General features: G+C 39.1%; 3 protein-coding genes and 1 pseudogene across 3 annotated transcripts; 2 read left to right on the plus strand and 2 right to left on the minus strand.

The window, feature by feature from the left end:
* The first annotated feature begins 714 nt into the window (after window positions 1–714).
* Window positions 715–1,628, plus strand: LOC129081468 (olfactory receptor 4C46-like). Its single transcript, XM_054587137.1, is given in 2 exon segments — window positions 715–970; window positions 973–1,628. Coding segments are annotated over 2 exon segments (912 nt in total).
* Window positions 1,629–4,350: 2,722 nt separating this feature from the next.
* Window positions 4,351–5,280, minus strand: LOC129081502 (olfactory receptor 4C12-like). Its single transcript, XM_054587168.1, has one exon. The coding sequence runs from the start codon at window positions 5,278–5,280 to the stop codon at window positions 4,351–4,353; it is 930 nt and encodes a 309-aa protein (XP_054443143.1).
* A 4,526-nt stretch (window positions 5,281–9,806) lies between these two features.
* On the plus strand, window positions 9,807–14,706 carry LOC129081469 (olfactory receptor 4C5-like; annotated as a pseudogene).
* A 2,835-nt stretch (window positions 14,707–17,541) lies between these two features.
* On the minus strand, window positions 17,542–18,450 carry LOC129081503 (olfactory receptor 4C3). The gene has a single exon (XM_054587169.1). The coding sequence runs from the start codon at window positions 18,448–18,450 to the stop codon at window positions 17,542–17,544; it is 909 nt and encodes a 302-aa protein (XP_054443144.1).
* Window positions 18,451–21,053: the final 2,603 nt, after the last annotated feature.

Genomic DNA, 21,053 nt, shown 5'->3' on the forward strand with positions numbered 1-21,053 from the left:
AACATGCATTGTACCTACTTTTAACTGGCTCCATTCTTTACATTCCTATCACCAATGCCCTGTTATTCCTTATTCAACCGCCATAAATGTTGTGCTACTGGGATTCCTGAGTCTGCCTTCAACACCCTTGCTGAACCCCAGCCCGCTGCATCCAAAACACGGACAGATCGTTTACCTGAATAACATCTGAGATTCTTCCTTCTTCACACTCCTCTTTCTTCATCCTTCCACTCATATATATTCTCAATAATCTTTCATGGTTCCCCATTTCCTAGAGATTAAAGAAGAAAATTCTGAAGCTTTGCATTTACAGACTTTACACCTATTGACAACCTCCTTTCCAGGCTGGCTGCCACTCTGTGCGCAGTCTGCTACTTCTAGTTAGACTCTTGCTTATCTGGGATGACTAAGTGTGTACAGGCGGCCTCTTGCCTGTGTCTTTACAAAAGCTCCTCGTATCTGTAATCTCAGCAAAGACTGCATCTGGGAGGCAATCTGAGTAATCTTCAAGAATCCAAGAAGTTTCTTTCCAATACAAACACACACACACACACACACACACACACACACACACACACCCCTCAAAAGAATTCCCAACTTAATACAACCCAAGAATTCATTATATGTTAGAATAGAAAGTTTAATAAACTCAAGTTTTCATTAATAAAAATAACTTTCTCTTCAGGTAATGTCATCAACTGTCCCCCGAAATAGATGGAGAACAGAAGGAATGTGACAGAGTTTGTTCTACTGGGGCTCACAGAGAATCCAAAGAGGCAGAAAGTCATATTTGTTGTGTTTTTGGTCTCCTGTGCCATCACTGTGGTGGGAAAAGTGCTCATCGTGGCCCCCGTCAATGCCAGCCCATCCCTGGGATCTCCCATGTACTCCTTCCTGGCCTATCTCTCCTTTGTTGATGCCTGCTATCCTTTAGTCAACACCCCCAAACTGATCATAGACCCACTTCATGAAAGAAGACCACCCTGTTCAATGGGTGCACGACCCAAATCTTCGGGGAACTTTTTGTTGGAGGTGCTGAGGGCATCCTACTCACTGTGACGGCTCATGACGGCTACGTGGCCATTTGCAAGCCCGTGCGCTATACAGCCATCAAGAACCGGCGGGTGCATGGCCTGCTCATGGGAGTAGCGTGGGTGGGAGGCTTTCTGCAGGCAACCACACAGATGCTCTTCATCTTCAGATTGCCCTTCTGCGGCCCTCATGTCATGGACCACCTTATGTGTGATCTGAACCCTTTGCTGAATCTCGCCTGCATGGATCCCCACACTCTAGGGCTCTCCGTCGCTGCCAAAGGAGGGTTCGTCTGTCTGTTAAACTGCCTCCTCTTGATAGTCTCCTGTGTGGTCATTCTGCGCTCCCTAAGGACCCACAGCTTAGAGGCGAGGCGCAAAGCCCTCTCCACCTCTGTCGCCCGCATCGCAGTGGTCATCTTAGTTGTTGTGCCCTGCATATTTGTGTATATGAGACCCGCAGCTACTTTAGCAATTGATAAAGCAGTTGCTGTATTCAATGCTATCATAACTCCCATGTTAAATCCTTTAATCTATACTTTGATAAATTCCCAAATGAAAGATGCCATTGGGGGAATTATTTCAGGTGACAAATAAATATGCAGGATCCCAACACTGATTCGAGTGCGATAAAATGCAAAGGGCATTTTGGATGATCTCGGCAATAAATATTTATATAAAGAAAAAATTAATTGCTATAAATCATAGATTCTGCACTGGGGGAAGCAGAAGTGGATGCAAGAGAGAAAAACGTAACCTAGGACCATTCTTTGCATATTTAAAAATACTACCGAATTAGGGATTAGTTTTATGAGCTTCAACTACACATAAGGTTCACAGGCCTTCTTTCTAGTAAATTAAAGAAATAATTAATTTTCATCGTTCTTAACCAATATTCTCTGTAACAAACCAAGGAGGCAGGTGCTGCTGTTATCACCACTTTTCAGGTGAGGAAACTAACAGAAAACAAAGGTATCACATGGATATATCAGAAAGTCAGTAACCAGAATTGACCGATTTCCCAGATCATGCCCTTAACTGCTATTAACTGCCAGGCAATAATGATAGGAAGATCCGATAACCATACTAGTTACCACTTATTCAGTCAGGAACTGTGCTGGACACAATGTATATATTAGTTTATTATCTATAACTAAAATCTAGTAATTTTTAATTAACAAATGTTTGTTTTTATATATCACAATTGATTGTCATATGCTGCCTGTTACATTATAATACATAACTACATTAGGGCTATAAAAGCATCAGCCATTTAACCTCTGATGGATAGGAAATGAAGATTATGCCATGTTTCCAAATTTCCTTGGAGGATTTAGAACCATTTTCTATTGCTCATATCACTCATCTTATGCTGATAGTCCATAAGAAAGAATAATGACTCAGATAAAAGGACATTTTGATGTAATACCGGAATTTCTATTTATTAAATATAGTCATACACTATAAAGTGTTTGCCTGCTACATAACAAGGTTCATTGTGTTCTACAAGGTAGCACAATGTCTGGTACATGATAAATATTGAATGAATGAAAGTATAAAGGAAGATATACGAATTCAATAAAATGAAGAGCAAAAAGGTAGCATTGGAGACTAGGGAACTCTTTCCTACATTTATCTGTTTTCACTGTAAGGAGAATTCTGGTGAGAACTCCTAGGGAAACTACAATTTGTTTTTACTACTGTTTTCACTGAGGATGAGGAAAAAAATGAAACTACAACTCCCAGCATATATGCAAATAGTTTACTTTGCTATTCTCCCTGCTCTGAACCAGATTTTATTATGAAAGTGAGCAGTTTATGTTATACTTCTTTGTAAACTGGTGTACTTTTGGTTACATTTTATGATTAAAGTCAGTTTTTTAAAAATAGATGGCTACATCTACACACAAAGCATTTTCAGAATAAATGTATCTTTTGTCTTTCAGTCATTAATCAACAAATACGTTCAAGCCCAAGTAACCCCATGCCATGTGTCCATGACCTATGCATATATGCATATATGTTCTTTGGCTAATTTCTTCCAGCCTCTCCCACACACTCCCCTCTGAGATCTGTAGTCCTTTCCATTTATCCATACCTCTGGTTTTATTTTGTTCATTACATTCCACATGAGTCAAATCATATACATTTGTCTTTCTCTGACTGGCTTATTTCACTTACCACAATGACCTCCCGGTCCATCCCTGCCGTTGAAAAGGGTAAGATTTCCTTCTTTTTTAGGGCTGTAGAGTATTCCATTGTGTAAATGTTCCACAGCCTTTTTTATCCATTCAAATACTAATGGGTACTTAGGCTGTTTCCAGACCTTGGCTATTGTAAATAACAGTGCTATGAACATAAGGGTGCACATATTCTTTCTCACTGGTGGATCCCTGAATCAAACAGCAATTCCATTTTTAGCTTTTTGAGGAAACTCCATACTGTTTTCCATGGTGAGTGTTGTAGATAGATTTCAGTTTTAGAACAACTACTCTAGTTACAGTATGGGAAAGGACAAGACAGCCAACAGGAGCACAGTTAGGAGGCTACTTTGGTGATCTGGGTGGGAAAGAATAGAGGCCTGAGTTTTGGTGATGCCAGTGAGGAAGCAGTTTGGTGGACACTGCTGTGTCTAGCTCCATTCACCTTCACTCAGCCACTGCTCCCTTGTGCCCTGCTGCTGTGTGCTTGGCCTGCCAACAGCTCACAGCTCTACGATCCCAGGACCCAGCAGTGGACAGTGAATGACCAGAGCCTCGGTCCACTTGCACACCAAAGGGCCTTTTCTTGATTGCCAGTCCAGACTACAGGTCCTTGTTCACCAGCCTTCGTCCACAAGCACCCCAGGGGGAAGCTCCCAGGATTCCAGTCCGTTTCCTGCCTATCAGCCTCTGTCCAGCTACCATGAACTAGTTCTGGCCCAAGGTAACCCACTGAACTTCCCAACCCAATGGACAACAACTATACCTTTCCCACATGATTGGAATACCACAGGAAACCAACATCTTGATGTTATATAATAAGATTATTTTAACACCAACTCAACATTCTAGATCTATATCTTATAGCTTATAAAGATATTTCAAATTTCCAGGTAATAAATAAATATTTATTAAGAAGCAGTAAATTATGAAGCCAGCAGTGTGGGTTGGGAGACAGCAAGTCTGGATTCCAGTCCATCTTTTAGCTCTGTGCTTAAAGTACTCTGTGCAGGTACTCTCCAACCTCCTCTTAGAGTCAAAGGCTTCATCTATAGATCTAAGAAGCTTGAACTAGATTCCCTCTATTACTTCTGTCTGTAATTGCTCAATGATTCTGTTTAATCTTTTTCCAAAGTCACTTTTGTCCTCCAGAGCTTCCTCATAGCATTTTTCACCTCAGCATTTCTGAGGGTATAGATTAAAGGATTTAACATAGGGGCCACCATAGTATAAAAGACAGCAACAGCTTTATCAACAGGCAGCACAGTGACTGGTCGCAGATACACAAATATGCAGGGCACAAAAGATAAGATGACTACGGTGATGTGAGAGACACAAGTGGAGAGGGCTTTGTGCCTCGTCTCCAAGCTACAGTTCTTTAGGGAGTGCAAGATGACCACATAGGAGCCCATCAAAAGGAGAAAGTTTAATAAGCAGATGAACCCACTGTTGGCAGCGACAAAGAGACCAAGGAAGTGAGTGTCCATGCAAACGAGTTTCAACAAAGGGTACAAGTCACACATGAAATGATCGATCACATTGGGGCCACAGAAGGGCAGCCAGACTGTGAAGACAGTCTGAATGGTCGCATGGAGAAATCCCCCAGCCCAGGCCACGCCCAACAGGAGAGTACACAGCCGGTGGTTCATGGTGGTGGTATAGTGCAGCGGTTTGCAAATGGCAACGTAGCGGTCGTAGGCCATCACCGTCAGCAGGATGATCTCAGTAGCACCAAAAATGTGTTCTGCATAGACTTGAGCCATACAACCACTGAAAGAGATTACCTTCTTCCCGAGAAGGGAGTCCAAAATCATCTTAGGAGCTGAAGAAGAAGAATAGACTATGTCTATCCAGGAAAGGTGGGCCAAGAAGAAGTACATGGGGGAGTTCAGAGCCCGGCTGGTGGTAATGGTAACCACAATTAGCAGGTTGCCTGAGAGTGTTACCAGGTATAGAATCAAGAATATCAGAAATACTACCTTCTGCATATGGGGATTCTGTGTAAGACCCATTAAAATGAATTCAGTCACATTCCTTTTATTCTCCATCTGTGTGATATGAGTGATAAAAATTCCCAGAAGAAATGCTTTACCTTTAAAAAATAAAGAAGAAAAAAGGAACTTAAACCATCGATACTGATATTCAATAAACCACGTCTAAATAATCAACCGGATAAGGTTATTGCAAAGTCTATTTCCATTTACTTGATGAGGAATACACGTATCATTTGAATAAACTCCCAAATAGTATTTAAAACTGAAGTTTGTCATTATTCATTCTCATTTTTTGCTGGGCCTCAGATTCTGGCATTCTCTGTATCTTGATGTATTCTTAAAGCACAGAGGCAGTGAAGGGTAGGACGAGCTGTCCATGTTACACAAGGGCAAGGCACTGAACGAGGTTCACGGAAAGGAAATGTTTTCCTGATGATCCCACAGGAGCTTCATTGAGAAACTAGCCTTAGAGTCTAAGCCCCAGGATAGTGGCCTCCATTCTGGACAGCCCACTGCATCAGAGAACCCTTCCAGGGACAGAAACCCTAGAGAAGAAACTTGAGTGCACTTCTAATTGCCAACTCTTCTCTAGAGGAGAGAGCCCTTGAGACAACCAAGGACTGACTACCATGTTTTTACAGCTTCCTGAAGGTCTATGCCAAAAGTTAGATTTCATGATCAAAATCAGACAGAAAACCACAGACTTGACTCATTCATCACCATTATTTCATTTCTTACTTCAGTTTCTTATAAATCTTGAAGTACTTAGAACACATTTTAAAACACTCCTCTTTCACAATTTTGACCTGCCTCCTTTTCCCCTGCATCACAGAGAAACAGCTTGATCTTATGTCAAAATTGACATTTTTGAGGCCCTCTGTTAATAGATAGACTCAAGCACAGAATCGGTTCTTTTTCTGCCCTAGTTCAAAGACCATCAGTGTGCCTATTACCACTCAGATTTTCTAATACCCATATTTTTACAGACATGAGAAGCAGAAAAATGTTGATCCAGCAGAATGACCCTGGTCTTTCATCAAAGGGCCCACGAACTGGGAAAGCAAGGACCTAGGCAGACAAACTTCTTCCAAGCAGAGAAACCTTGATTGTTGTTTAAAGTCCACATGTTCAAATATTTTGAAATGCAAAGTTTTATTGTAACTCTGCTTTTACCCTTTTTCATAGCATGCAGACATTTATTCTCACGCCATGTGGTTCCTATAGTGATAGTTTTTGTGAAGTGTTTGCCCTGTACTCGGCACTAGGCTAAGTATTTTACATGCATAGTTCACTTAATCTTCACAACGGTGCTGTGAGATTGGTACACTCTTATCTATATTTTAAAGAAAAGGAAACTGATTAGGAGAAGATAAATGACTTGCCCAAAGTCATAGTAATGAAAGAAAACACAGGAACCTATATTCAAATCCAGGAGGTCTGTCTCTAGCTCTGTAACATTAGGCCTTCTCCAGTATAGAGCCAGTTTACTTCTAGGAATCATCAATGTCACAGTTTGGACAAGTGGCTTGGTACCTAACACTGTCACTGCGACCACATGAAATCCGTAGCAGTGCTTTGGCTAACCTATCAAATGTTAATGAGTTTGAGGGTCCACTGGACAAGACCCTAGTGGTTGTACCTTAGAAATTCTTCAGAACATTGCAGCCTATCAACTAACACGCTCTTTAACGAAAAGGAAACTGAAGCCCAGAGAAGTAAAGTTCAAGGAAACTCAGCTAATTGATTAGTTTCAGATCACAACCAGAATACAAACCTTCTAATGCCCAACATAGTCATTTTTTCCCACCACCACACCTTACCTTTCTTATGATGCCTTCAGATAAGCTGTATACAAGGAAAAATCACCCTTGGGTGACAAAGAAAATTAACTTCCATCTCTTCTCTTTAGCAATACCTCTCTTGACTCTCTAGAAAGGGACTAAGCTCAGACGTGCAGGAATTCAGTTATATTGTTGGGACGACAATCCATGTAGCAGAAATAAGGTCTTACTTGGTTGGAACAGATCCAAGAAAGTTTGACTCTCCCCCTTCCTTCATGCCTGTAAATTATCAAAGTCACAGCACCGTTTCAAGGAAATGAGAGACTGTGCATAAGCCAGCCTCTGACTATCCAAACCATCACACCGCATGTTCTACCCCTGGAGGAAACCTTCAGTGACCCATCCAGCTCCACTCTGCTGTGCTACTTCAGTGTCTCACTCTCCCAAGCCCAGAAATTCCCTCAGGGATCCAGAGAATATAAACCTGTCCCTCATAATATAGATATATCCATACGCAGTGAGAAGAGCAAATATTTCTGCAAAATATCCTAAAATGTCTCTAAGGGGTCCCCATTAAATATCAGAAAGTAATACATCAATGATTTTAATTATAAACCCCTTGGTAGAAAACAGAAATGTAAAAACTAGATTAAAAATAAGCAATTCTGGTAACTTACTGTGGTGGCCTCTGTAGTTAAGGAGAATGTCCAATGTATTTAGAAATAAGAAACAACCATATATGTAGCCATTCAAATATCATGCTACGTAATGGATATTTTTCAAGCCCCTACTGACTGGACAATATTACAGGAAGCACAGAATATGAAAATGGCACAAATTTATCCAAATGGATTCATCCAGTATTTTTAAAGCTCCAATGCCTTAGAAATTCAAGTCAAAGGGGAAAAAATGAGATGTTGAACTCGAAACCCTAAGTCCTCAGGTACCAGGGGGAACTTCTGATCTTCAGCATCTAGTTCTCTAGTTACAGAACAAGAGACACAAATGTTTCTATCTCTTAATAACCAACCCCTCTCATTTCGCTCTTAAAATAAGAAAACACCCTCCTTTTTAGTGTACAGAGAGGATGCTGGCAGCCTTAAAGGACCTATCTATCTATCTAAGGCTTGGCCCTCCAAGGAATTAATTATCTCTGTTTTTGAAAAATCTTGCCTTAGAGAAAGGTCAAGTTAAGGAACACGTATAAAGGATCGAAGGACAAAGACAATGAGGGGAGAGGGTTGAATGTGGGAGGTGGGGATGGGTTGGGCAGGGGAGAGTAATGGGGGGAAAATGGGGACAGCTGTAACTGAACAACAATAAAAAAAAGATCTTGCCTTAGAAACAAGTATTTGGGAGAATTCCACTATGAACAACACATCTTCTCCTGACTGGTTCTTCTTCCTGCATTTAACCTTATGTAGTAATAGCCTATATTCCCAGCCTAGAAAACGATGTGATAAAGCACCCTTCTTATAAGTCCTTGAGTATGGGGTATAAAGGACTCTCTATGTCGTGTAAACAACAACATGGGGCTTCAATTCAGGTGGTGTGTCCCTGAGGAAATGTCCTCTCTGGCTGAGGTCAACAGAGGAGGTTGAGGTACTGAGTCAGCTTCTCAACTGTTCTATACACACATCAGGTCATACTCTAGTTGCAGCAATTTTGCAACTTGACATATTTTCAGGCAGAATGATATCTAGAGTTGGAGGCCAATTGAAGGCTAAAATTCTAGCACCAACTTGTATGGTACAAAAATATTAAAAGGTTAATTTTTATCTCTTTTGTTGACTTTTGGGGGGAGTCTAGGAATTCCATTGGCCATCTAGTGAGAGAAGCCTTGCCTGACTAAACAGATTTCTTCAGACTTTCTCCACACATGATATCCTCAGACAATGGAGACCTGAAAAGCCATGTATGTTCTGCCACCTTGCAAACATATACTAAAGCAAGTACTCTACAGCTTTAGGAGAGGGTGTTGTTTAAATAACATAGCATAAGAGCTGAAACAGCTGCTATACTTAAATGTGTGGATAGGCAGCGGATAGAGTACTCGGGAAAATAGTAATAATAGCATCTACCATTACTGAGCATTATATCTTTTATCCTGCTAATATGGTGTATTACATTGATTGATTTTTATATATTAAACCATCTTCGCATTCCTAAAATAAATCCCACTTGGAGTATAATCCTTTTTATAGGCTACTGGATTCAGTTTGTTAGTATTTTATTGAGTATTTTTGTATCTATATTTATAAGAGTTGGTTGCAGTTTTCTTTTCGTGATATCTTTGTCTAATTTAGATATCAGGATAACACTGGTCTTATATAATGATTTGGAAAGTGTTCCTTTCTCTTATCTTTTTTGGAAGAGTTTGTCAAGGATTGGTATTTGTTCTTCCTTAGAAGTTCAGTAAAATTCACATCCAGGTGAAGCCATCTTGGCCTGCTTTTTTGTGTGTGGGGGAAGTTGTGTTTTTTTTTAATTGACATTACTAACTCAATCTCTTAACTCATTATAAGTTGCCGAGACCATGTGGATTAGTGGTCCCTGAGTGGGAGCAACAGGAGATTTTGAAAAGACAACACAACACAAAGACACAACACAAGACAATTTAGAGAAAAGCAGGCACCAGGTGGGGCATTGTCCTCTGATGGAGAGACAAGGACAATGACAATGACCATGACCAAAGTCTCCGCCTTATTTTAGAGGGGTTGGTTAGATAAAGCTCAAGGGAGTTTTGCAGCCTTAGGGGAAGGCTGTGGGCAAGGATTGCTCCCTTCCCAGGCTACCTACATGATAGAACTTTCTTCTGCAAAGGTTGCAGTCGTCTTCAGCAGAAGCTTGCGGGTATCTACTCCCTTCTCAACACCCCCTTCGCCCCCCGCCCCCAGGCTCGGGCTGTCGCCAGTTGCCAGCTTGCTCCGCTTTGCTGATATCAAGCGGTCAAGCGCCGCTTTGCCAAGCGCTTAACCTGGCTTTTGATGTCAGCCTTCATCATCCCCAGCACAAGTATATTCAGACTGTCTATTTCATTTGCATCAGTTTCAGTAGTTTGTGTATTACTAAGAATTTGTCTGTTTCATCTATTATGTAAATTGTTGGTAAACAACTGTTCATAGCATCCCCTTATAATCTTTATTTTTGTAAGGTTGGTAGTAATGTGCCTGCTTTCATTCCTGATTTTAATAGTTGGAATCTTCCATCTCTTTTTTAAGTCAAACTAGCTAAAATTTTAACGCTTTGGCGATCTGTTCAAAAAATCCATTTTTTGGTCTTGTAGTTTTCTTTATTCTCTAATTCTTATATTTCTGTTCGAATCTTTGTCACTGCCTTCCTTCTGTTTGCACTGGCTTTATTTTGTTTTGTTTTGTTTTTTTTTATCCCAGTATCTTAATAGGAAAGTTTAGGTTATTGACTTGGCATCTTTCTTCTTTTATTGACATAGGTATTTATAGCTATAAATATCCCACAAAGCACTGACCTAGGTGCACCCCATAGGTTATGGTGCATTGTGTTTTCACTTTTATTCATTCCAAAGTGTTTTCTAATTTTCCTCATGATTTCCTTTCTGACTCATTGAAATGGAGCTCCCCTATGGTCGCCATTATACCGGGCATCTATCTGAGGAGTGTGTCCTACCTGCCACTGGTGGCAGAACCAAAGCCTCTAAACAATACTCAGCCGGTCTGAATCAGCATGCTGTCCCCAACCATTCACAGTGTGTGGGACCCGTCATGGAATCAGTGTCCAATGCACTACAATGACACAATTGTTAGAGCTCTGGCTTAGAAAGTACATCAGTTGGCATTTAAATCAAAGCTCTACCAAATATTAGCTTTTTTGACCTTGATCAAATGATGCTTATTGTGAGCATCAATTTCCTTAAACATAAAACAGAATTATTAATTCCTCCCTCACGTGGATTATGTGAGAATTAGATAAAATACCATACTTAGCAGAGAGACATAAATACAGAGTGCTCATCAATTGTTAGTTCTCATTGTATGCACATTTCTTTTATCTCTTACAACTTTCCAAGGACTCTCAACTTCACTGTCAGATTTTTTAGTAAAAAGAAGATCACTCAGAGAAAGATTTCAGAATTCTAATGAATCATGAATCAGTGTTTATTTAGTATTTTAAAACTTGGTTTCTTCTTTCCTAATTTCTGTATTTTCCCAGATTCTGTCAACCATAAAAGTAAAGAAGACAAGATCGATGGAAGGATAGATGATTGATTGATTGATAGAGAAAATTCTAGCCAAGATTCTGAATCATTCACACCATGAGCCCTGATTTCCTATAACAGAAAATGACAACAGACAATGAGCCTTTACCCTTTGCCAGGCACTGATCTAACTAAGCATGTTATATGCTTTGTGTCATAGAACCCCCATAGCAGTCCTGTGATAGGTAGCATTATCACCCCCTTTTTATAGATGCAGGAATTCAGGTATAAAGAGGCTGAGGAATTTGCCCAACATAATATAGACATAGAAGAACCAGCAAAACTCTTACTCTTAAGCTTGATTCAGATTTTTATTATTTAAAGAACAGTTCCTCTAACCTGCTCTTTAAATAATCCTCATGGCATTCACAGTAGAATATCAGTTGTGCACTGACTTAGAGGTTTCCACGTGTTATTGTGTACAATCTTCCCTGTAACAGTACTATTGAGACTATTTTACAGACTCTGACTGGCTTATGCACCCACACTCCCACAAATGGGGCATTCTGGGATTTAGGTCCCAGACTCTAGAATCACTTCCTAAACACAGTCATGGAGAGCTGCTAATCCAGCCCCGCTCGCTCTCCCGCACCCCCTTGCTCACGCATGTCTAATGTCTTGTAGACGTCTAATGTTTTGTCTGAGAATTACCTTTTTATTATTTTCCTCTACTTTAATAATGCTGTGAGTAGACCATTTTTGTAAAACTTATTTCTATAATAATTGCAATCTGTTATACTTGTTGCAAGTATTTTTCCAGTGTATTCCATATTTTTCTGTGATCGGACCCATTAATTTTGTCCTATGTCTATACCACTGCACTTCACTTAAATGCTCTTTCCCCACCCAGAGATTAGATATACATTACTTCTTTGTTTTTCTGTTTTTGAACAGATCTATGTTTTATTTGAAGACTTTAATACATGCTGCTTGGTTACTTTTTTCTTTTCTCTCTCTCTCTTTGGTTTGGTTTTGTTTTGTATTGCTTTTGGTGATGGCATTGGGAGAAGACACAATGTTGAGAATTGCCCATCCAATTACTGAAAAATATCTTATGAACTATGCATATTCTTTTCAATGTTATCTTTAAATAACATCCTTCTGCCATTTGACTATATTTGCTTCTTCTTGAGCTTATCGGTGCTCATCAACTTTATTTGTATTTTTAAAATACTAAAAATCTTTTGAAATTATTTATCAAGTCTAATATTTTTCTATTGCTTGATGTATTGACCTCTGCATTCAATCTTTTTTCTGAATTGGTTGTTTTTCTAAACTTTTAAGTTGAATACTTAGTTCATTTTTCCCTCTTTATCTTCTTTCTTAATATTATAAAAATCAAATATTTCAAGAATAATAATATGTGAATTTTTTCATTTTTATTCTTTTTTCAAGAATTTAGACTGTGTGGAAAGCTATATGTTTTACCTTTAGGGTAAAATTTTGGCCTATGCAATAATTATGTTCTTTAGTCCTCTATGCCATTTGCTATTTTTCCTATCTTATATGTGAAGAAGTTTAGGCATAGTAGACTAAGATTTGTACACAACGTCATATGGCTACTAATCAGTGAAAAAAGTGAAAAAATACTCTTTCTGACTATAAAGAAGACTCTTTGTCCAACAAATTATTTTGTTTCCTCCTCATTTTCAATGTAGCTGTTTTGTAAAGAGGTCCCACAAATTTTTCTAATCTTCCTTATACTGAGTTTTGATTTGCAAAATGACCCTGAAACCTAAACATGACACAAATTCTCCAAATAGTGAATTCTAACATTTCAAATAAATCTAGGAATTTCTCACTGCCTCATGCTGTCTGTCTGCTTCACCCTCTGCAGGATGTTCTTCTTCCTTCTGGTTTGGCACTAGCCTTAGACAACAGTGTTTAAGGGCAGTATACGCTCACGGTGTAACTGCCAGGCATGTCTTACTGGACCCTCGAACATTCACTCAGTTGTTTTTCTGGAATGCAACTACATCATTCCTAATTTAAAATTGAATTAATTTGATGTTTTATATTCACCTTGAAACAAACTAAAAATAGTAATAATAATGAACCCTGAAGCTCTGAAGTTTTGCCTCATCAGCACAAGTGACTAGATAAGAGGCACACGAGAATAGACTCTTGAATTCAAGCCTCTGCTTCTCTACGGGTCTTCTCTTTATCCCTGTTTTTCTTTGGGGTAAATACTATGGCAACTGCTGGTAGAATATTTATTCATGTCTAATTACAGGAAAGGTATCTGAAATGTCAAGTCATAAAACTGTGTTATGTATACTCTTGTATGAATGAGAGTGGGAGGGGGAGGTACCAGAGCAGAGGGCTGCTAGAAAGAGACCGCTATGTATTCATTATTTAACTAATAATATGGCCCAACTTTAAGTCTTGGGTTTATTTGCCTGGCGTTTCCATCAGTCTTACAGTAGACCACCCTGACAGAAATTATTTGCTTCATCAAAATTTATCTGCCACAATTGCTACCCCTGTGCCCTTCACAGATAAGTCAAGTACCCAAATGCTAAAATGGATTTACGGAGCAAAGGAACGGGGTGACAGAATTCATCCTGCTTGGCCTGACACGGAGCCCACAGGTTAAAAGACTCTTGCTGGTTGTGTTTACACTCATCTACTTTCTCACTGTGGCAGGCAGCCTACTCGTTGTAGTGACAGTCACCACCAGCCGAGCCTTAGACTCCCCATATATTTTTTTCTTCCTTTCTTGTCCTTCATAGATGGCTGCTACTCTTCTACCATAGCCTCCAAAATGATATTTGATTTACTCGCTGAAAAGAAAACTATCTCCTTCAGTGGGTGCACGGCTCAGCTCTTTGCTGAACATTTCTGTGGAGGAGTTGAGATCATCCTACTCCTGGTGACGGTCTATGAGCGCAACATGGCCATCTGCAAGCTTCTGCACTACCAATCACGCAGAACAGGCACATGTGTGGCCTCCTGGTGGCCAAGGCCTGGGCCAGGGAATTTCTACACACTCTGATTCAAATTCTTTTTATTGTCTGGCTGCCTTTCTGTGGCCCCAATGTCACTGACCATTTCATCTGTGACCTTTTCCCTCTGCTAAAACTCTCCTGCTCTGACAATCGTATCTTTGGACTTTTTGTCACTGCCAACAGTGGACTAATGGGTATGTTCATTTTTTTCCATTCTTATCACCTCTTATGTCCTCATCCTTTGCTCAGAACTCACAACACTGAAGGATAATGGAAGGCTCTCTCCACCTGCGCCTCCATTGCTACTGTAGTTCTCTTATTCTTTGTACCCTGTATATTTGTGTACCTTTGGCCCATAATCACCTTTCCCATTGATAAAGCAGTGGTTCTGTCTTATACTATGGTAATACACATGTTAAATACTTTAATCTACACCCTCAGAAACTCAGAGGCAAAAAATGCCATGAGGAAGCTCTGGACCCAAAAAGTAATCTTGGGTAACAATTCATGTGAATAGAGAAAATAAAAACAAAATCATATTTTAAGAATAAGTGTTACTAGTTGGAAGGATAATGGTCTGAATGTCAAAATAATAGGAGTTTAAGTAGATTTTGCTCCCTTTGCTTTCTGAAACCTTCAATAGCTTCTTTTTAATAAAATATCATTATTTGATTAAATGATGACTAAAGTTTCTTACAATTAGAAACTTTTTGCATTTACAGGTTATTGACCGAAGGGACACTGCCAATCAACATAAAAATGTGACATGTATGGAAAAATCACTGAATTTATGTATTCAGTAGAACAATAATTTAAAATGAAAAAAGAGTCAGCTGAAAGATAGTGAAAATTGCTCAGATACTAGTACAGCCTTCAGAGATACTACGAGAGCACAAGATATGCCGGGGACTGTAGCTCCTGATAGAGAAGCCCAAGGTCACTGCTACTCTCATTCACTAACCATGTTCACAGGAGGGTCAAACATCTGCCTCAGCCTCACTTCACTTCAAAATATATCCTAAATGCCATCCATTTACAAGGACAGCCAACATAACAATGAGTTACTATCTCAACAATGAATCTTAATGGAGACAGTGAGCAGGTCTCTAGACACCAAGAGCTAGCCCATCATCAACACCTTACTATATGATGGAAATACCCTTACATAGCTCTGCAGTGACGAATGGAGAGCTGGTTAGAGTGATTTGAGATCTGAGCAGAACTCGCTTCAAAAGCTCTCACAAATGATGGATCCTGTCCAGTCCTGGTCCTCTAAAAAAAATGGGGTGGTTGGAGGGGCCAGGGCCAGAGACCAAAAGAACTGTGTCTGCACTGAGTTTGTGATTCCTAGGGAAGAGCCCAGAAACTTGTTTTCAGGAGAGTTCTCACCCAGGGAGTCAAATATTATGTTGATGCTGACATGCCTCATGTTCTCAGGACTTTATTACAAGTTAGATCTCACTATGTATGAAGTCCTTTGAAAAATAGATATTTTGCCAAAATTTCCTATGAGTGAAAATCTTGTAAATATATGTAAGCAATGTGCTTAAAATAAGATGATGATGATGATGATGATGATGATGATGATGATTTTAATGTTTGTTGAGCACCTTCTGTGAATAAAGTCATGACCTGAGGACTTATTTTGTATGTTTTGAGGCAGAAAATTTCTGACCTTAATTTCTCTCTGTCCTTAATTCATTTATAAGTTAGTTGGGCCATTATTAGTCATGATTCTGACAACAAACCCAAGGGTGCAATAGGATCCATCCTTCATGTTATTTGATGCTTTAACTGTCCTAAAAATAGAAGTTCTTTTCAAGTGTCAACTAAAGTGAATATGCTTTTCTTGATAGTCTCAGAATAAAATTGTATCAAGCTGGCAAATAGATAGACTGTTTTTAAGTAAGCCTCACTATGACTTCATATTTTTTTACTTGATTGGAATATTAGCTCAATTATTATCTAATAGCAGAAATGAATAGGTATAGAATTCAAGGTCTCAGTTATATCTAGCTGTCATTAATTAGACTTCAAAATGTGACAAAGTGAAAGAAAAGAATATTTATTTTGCCCAAGAATTCAGAAAACATTGTTTTTGTTAGATATAGAATTTGGGGGTAAAATCATTTTTTCCCAATGATCTGAATTTATTGGTTATTGAAGACTAATTTTGAATATTTACAGTAGAGAAATTGCTTTTCATATTAACTTCCAGTTTGTTTTTTTTATAGTGTAAAAAATGGATATGATGGTGACTTACAGATTATCTGTCAAACAAAGGATAAGTTTATTACAAATTATGGGAACCTACAACCTTAAAGGGTGAAGCCCCAGAAGGGATATAATCAGAGTTTGTAAAACCAGAAAAGGAACAGGATGAACATAGATGGATGTTTCAGATTCCAGGACATTGGATTCCCTTGGAGTTTGAAACAGAAAGAGGAGGAATGAAAGTCCACCTTGCGTCATTGGCCCAAAAATAAACCACTCTGTTCTAAGCACAGCATATTTCAAACTTAGTAGAGATAAAAAAGCAAAAGAAAGCAATCTCCTTTTGGAAGGTAAAGAAAAGGTTGAGGTGCATATAATAATATCAGGTAAAATGTGTTGGGAGTACATGTGCCAGAAATCTGATTAAGAATTTTGCATAGATTATCTAATTTAATTCTCACAGTAACACTTTAGGTACTATTATCTTCATTTATTTTGAAGACGAGCATCAGAGGCTTACAAAGTTTTGGTCACTTAGTCAAGGTCATGCCATTAGTAAGCACAGAAAGAAAGAATCAAACTCAGGTTGATCTTGTTCCAGAGTCAAGTTTGTACCCTCACTGCCCCAGCATAGCAGACATACTGCTGATGTCACAAAGGGTGACAAAAAGAAACAGAGGCCAGGTCTAGATGCACACAGACTCTTATATATAGCTAAGCATGAAGTACTTTGCTTTACATTGTATTTTGTCTCACATTTACACAACTCAATTATCACACAGACTCAAATGATATCAACATGGATTGCTATTTAAAGATTTAGATAATGAATCACAAATATCTGATTATGAGTTTTAGTTTAGGCACTTCAAAGTCAGATACTTGATAAAAATATCAGGATATCTAAAACAGGGATAATACTCATTCATGCCATATACATTTCATATAGTTGTTTTTAATCAAATTATTCAATTCAAGTGAAAAGACTAAGTAAACCATAAAAGTCTCTGATAGTGAATGAATAGAAAAGATGAAATACAGTGATTTTTGGTAACAAAAAAGTTTCGGTTTGTTACACTTACAGCAATACAGTCATTTTTAGTATCTGCTTTACCAGTCATTATCCACCTGCAATGTCTTACTGTGTGAAGAGCTTTTTCATGGCATTTTTTACCTCTTCATTTCTCAGGGTGTAAATGAGTGGATTCAACATAGGTGTCAGAATACCATAAAATACTGCCATGTTCTTATCTATAGGTAAAGTAGATGAAGGACGCATATAAGTAAACATACAGGGCACAAAGAACAGGGCAACAACTGTGAAGTGGGCCCCACAAGTGGAGAGGGCTTTGCGTCTCCCCTCTTCACTGTGGGACCTCAAGGAGCACAGGATGACAATGTATGAGGCAGTCAGAAAGAGGAAGTTCAACAGGCAGATCACACCACTGTTGGCAACCACGAGCAGGCCAATGACGTATGTGTTGGCGCAAGCGAGTTCCAGCAAGGGGTACAAGTCACAGACAAAGTGATTAATTATGTTGGGCCCACAGAAAGGCAACTGAAGGACCAGGAAGAGCTGAACAAATGAATGCAGGAAGCCCCCTAGCCAAGTCACCCCCACTAGCAGGACACAGAGATGCCTAGTCATGACAATCGTGTAGTGCAGGGGTTTACAGATGGCCACATAGCGGTCGTAGGCCATCACCGTGAGCAGGATGATCTCAGCGCCTCCCAGAAAATGGGCTCCAAAGAGCTGAGCCAGGCAACCCTCGTAAGAGATGATTCTCCCCTCATACAAGGAGTCGGCGATGAGCTTAGGGGCCAGAGAAGAAGAATAACAGGTGTCAATAAAGGACAGATTGGCCAGAAAGAAATACATGGGGGAAGCCAGGGTGGGACTGGAGATGACGGTGACCACAATGAGCACATTGCCACAAACTGTGACCACATAGATGATCAAAAAGACCACAAAAAGAACTCTCTGTACTTCTGGGTCCTGTGACAATCCCAGCATGAAAAATTCTGTGATATTGTGTGACGTTTCCATAGTCCAAGGACACTGAGACTGCAGGCACAGTATTGCCTATAAAGTCAAGAGAGAAGCATAATCATAACAGAATTCTGGAAGGAAAATGTTGCAAGGTTTCTATTATCTATACCCACTTTCCTCTGCCCCTCCTAATCTTTTCTGTTCCAAAATTCTTGTACCAATTTACTGTGTTAATCACAAAAGGTCAGCATATTTGTATCTGCTAACTTGAGCATGACTGGGGCACTAACTAGATCTCTAAGTTACTACATGAAAATAATAATTTAATTATCTAAAGTTTAATTTCTTTTTCTAATACCAAAATCGAACATTTGGCTGACATTCGTGTTCTAATTCATCTGAAATCCCTCTCTGAAAATTTTCAGCGTGGTTCCACATAGACACAATGGCCCTTGAGAATACCATGACTATTTCAGGTCTCCTGAAACCTCCGCATGTACAGTCTACACATTAAATCTTTCTTCTCGGGCCGTGCAGTAAGGCTTGCTACACTTTCTGTTGCAGGTGTTTCTGGTAGTAACACAAACTCATGTAAAACCGAGGAAAGCAGGATTGGGAGCTGCAGCTAGAGACTTCCCAACTTCTCCATTTCTCTCCCTGCGCATTTACTCCCACTCTCTCCCCAGGCTGTGGACAAGCTCATGTCTTGGAAGCCAATCTAAATTACCCCTGCCCATTGCTTTACATGTTTTACATGCTCTGTGTTTTGCTTTTCTTGGGCCTGGTAAAATTCTTCTGGTTAAAGCTACTGGTCATCCCTCTGCAATCTACAGGGAGGAGTCAAAGGTTAAAAAAAAAAAAAAAAAAGTTTGGTAGTTTGGTGAGCATCAGTGAAAGATTCTGTTAAATGATTATCTGTGTATTCACTATATAAAGGAAGCTATGGGGGCAGGGAGAAAAGATGCCCTGTCTAAACCAGCTGTAAATTAGGATCTCATATGGCAGAACATTCCTACTCACCCTTTATTCTCCTAATAACATTAAGGAAATGCCTGTGCCTTTGTTTTGATTAAACAAAAAACTGTCATCTCATCCACACCAGTCTGTTATTTTCCTGAAAACACGGACCTTCTTAAGGTGGCTAAATCTCTCAACTTGCTAAAGATCTGCTCTCATTTAATTAATGAGAACTAAAGGAAAACCATTAAGTGTCAGAGGAAGAAAGAGACACCCAGATATGAGAAACACTGGAGAGAACACTTCTGTATTGATCAGGAAGCCGTCCCCTTTTCTAAATCCATGCTTTGTTGCAAGAAGGCAAATACAGCTTCTGCAAGTGACAAGTCTGATGGGGACCATTTCAGAGTAGAACTTTGTGGCCAACAGCACAGACAGCAGTAAAAAGACCAATCGCCTGTGTAGAATTTAATCTTTGCCAAGCACTGTCCTGTCTTAACATATATGTTAGCTCAATCCTCACCTCATCCCCATGAGTTGGATTGCTATCTTTATCTTCATTGCTACAGAAGAAGAAAGTCAGGCACCCATTTAGCAACTTACAGAAGCCTGTTCAGCTAATACATGACAGGGCTGGCAGGCTCACTAGCTAGAGTCTGTGGCCTTTGCTGTACTAGACTCTCTCTTAAACTCATCTGGGTTTGATTCTTTTCCCTGTCAATTATTGACTGTATAATCATGGATAACTATTCAGAGACTCAATATTAGTACCTAAGAAATAAAATTTAAAATACTGCTCTACCCTGAGGTTGCAGAGAAAAGTAAATTAAAACAGTGCATTGTCAAATGTCTGTACCAAGCCTGGATGGGATAAACATTTAATTAATGGCATCTCTGATATCACTATCATCAATTCCATGGGCAACAAATTTTTCTTGTGGCTTAAGAAATCAAAATTATATTTATAACTTTATTATAAATATAAAAATGCCTTAATACTGATCCCAATGCAAAATACAAGAGTAGAAATCATAACATAAAATTTAGATAAATAATAAATTTATATGCCCAAAAAGAAAAATGTCAAGCTGGTTCATTGCTGTGATTTAAATGTGTGAAAGTACAAAATAAATTATTTGTTAAAAACTAGCAGAGAAAAAATTCTTTTGTTTCAGTTGTCCATTAGAAACAAAATTATTTCATGGAAAGTAACATGAATATAGTACAATTGTTCCACTGCATTTTTTTTATTTGAGTTGCATTTTTCTTTTATTTAATTTTTAAAATATATTATAGAAAACTTACACTGACTGGAACTGAGGACATCAACTGGTCTCCAAGTGCGGGGTTTGGTTTGGTTTTGTATTTTTGCATCCTAACATCATAAAGTGCTGAGGCTGAAAAACTTCTTAAAGGGTCATCTAGGCCAGCTCCAAGCATAGCATCCCAAATTTTACTGTTGCACATGACTAAACTCCTGAATGAAATTCAAATTGTGTTTTACATGAGACAAAGCATAGCTTAGGCAATTGCTATCAGTTACAGACACTCATCTGAGCTGAGTTCCTTAGAACAGTAGTAAGTGAAAAATCAAAAGGTAGTCATTCATTTACAGGCAGCTGGGAATTTGTTGCATCATCCATTTCCCTCTTATTTGCTGAAGAGCCCTATGCCACTTGAAACCATCTTTTCCAATTGTTTCC

Source organism: Pteronotus mesoamericanus, unplaced genomic scaffold (genome assembly GCF_021234165.1).
Source record: "Pteronotus mesoamericanus isolate MK-2021 breed Mesoamerican mustached bat unplaced genomic scaffold, CSHL_Meso_final scaffold_1066, whole genome shotgun sequence".
Classification (NCBI taxonomy): domain Eukaryota; kingdom Metazoa; phylum Chordata; class Mammalia; order Chiroptera; family Mormoopidae; genus Pteronotus; species Pteronotus mesoamericanus.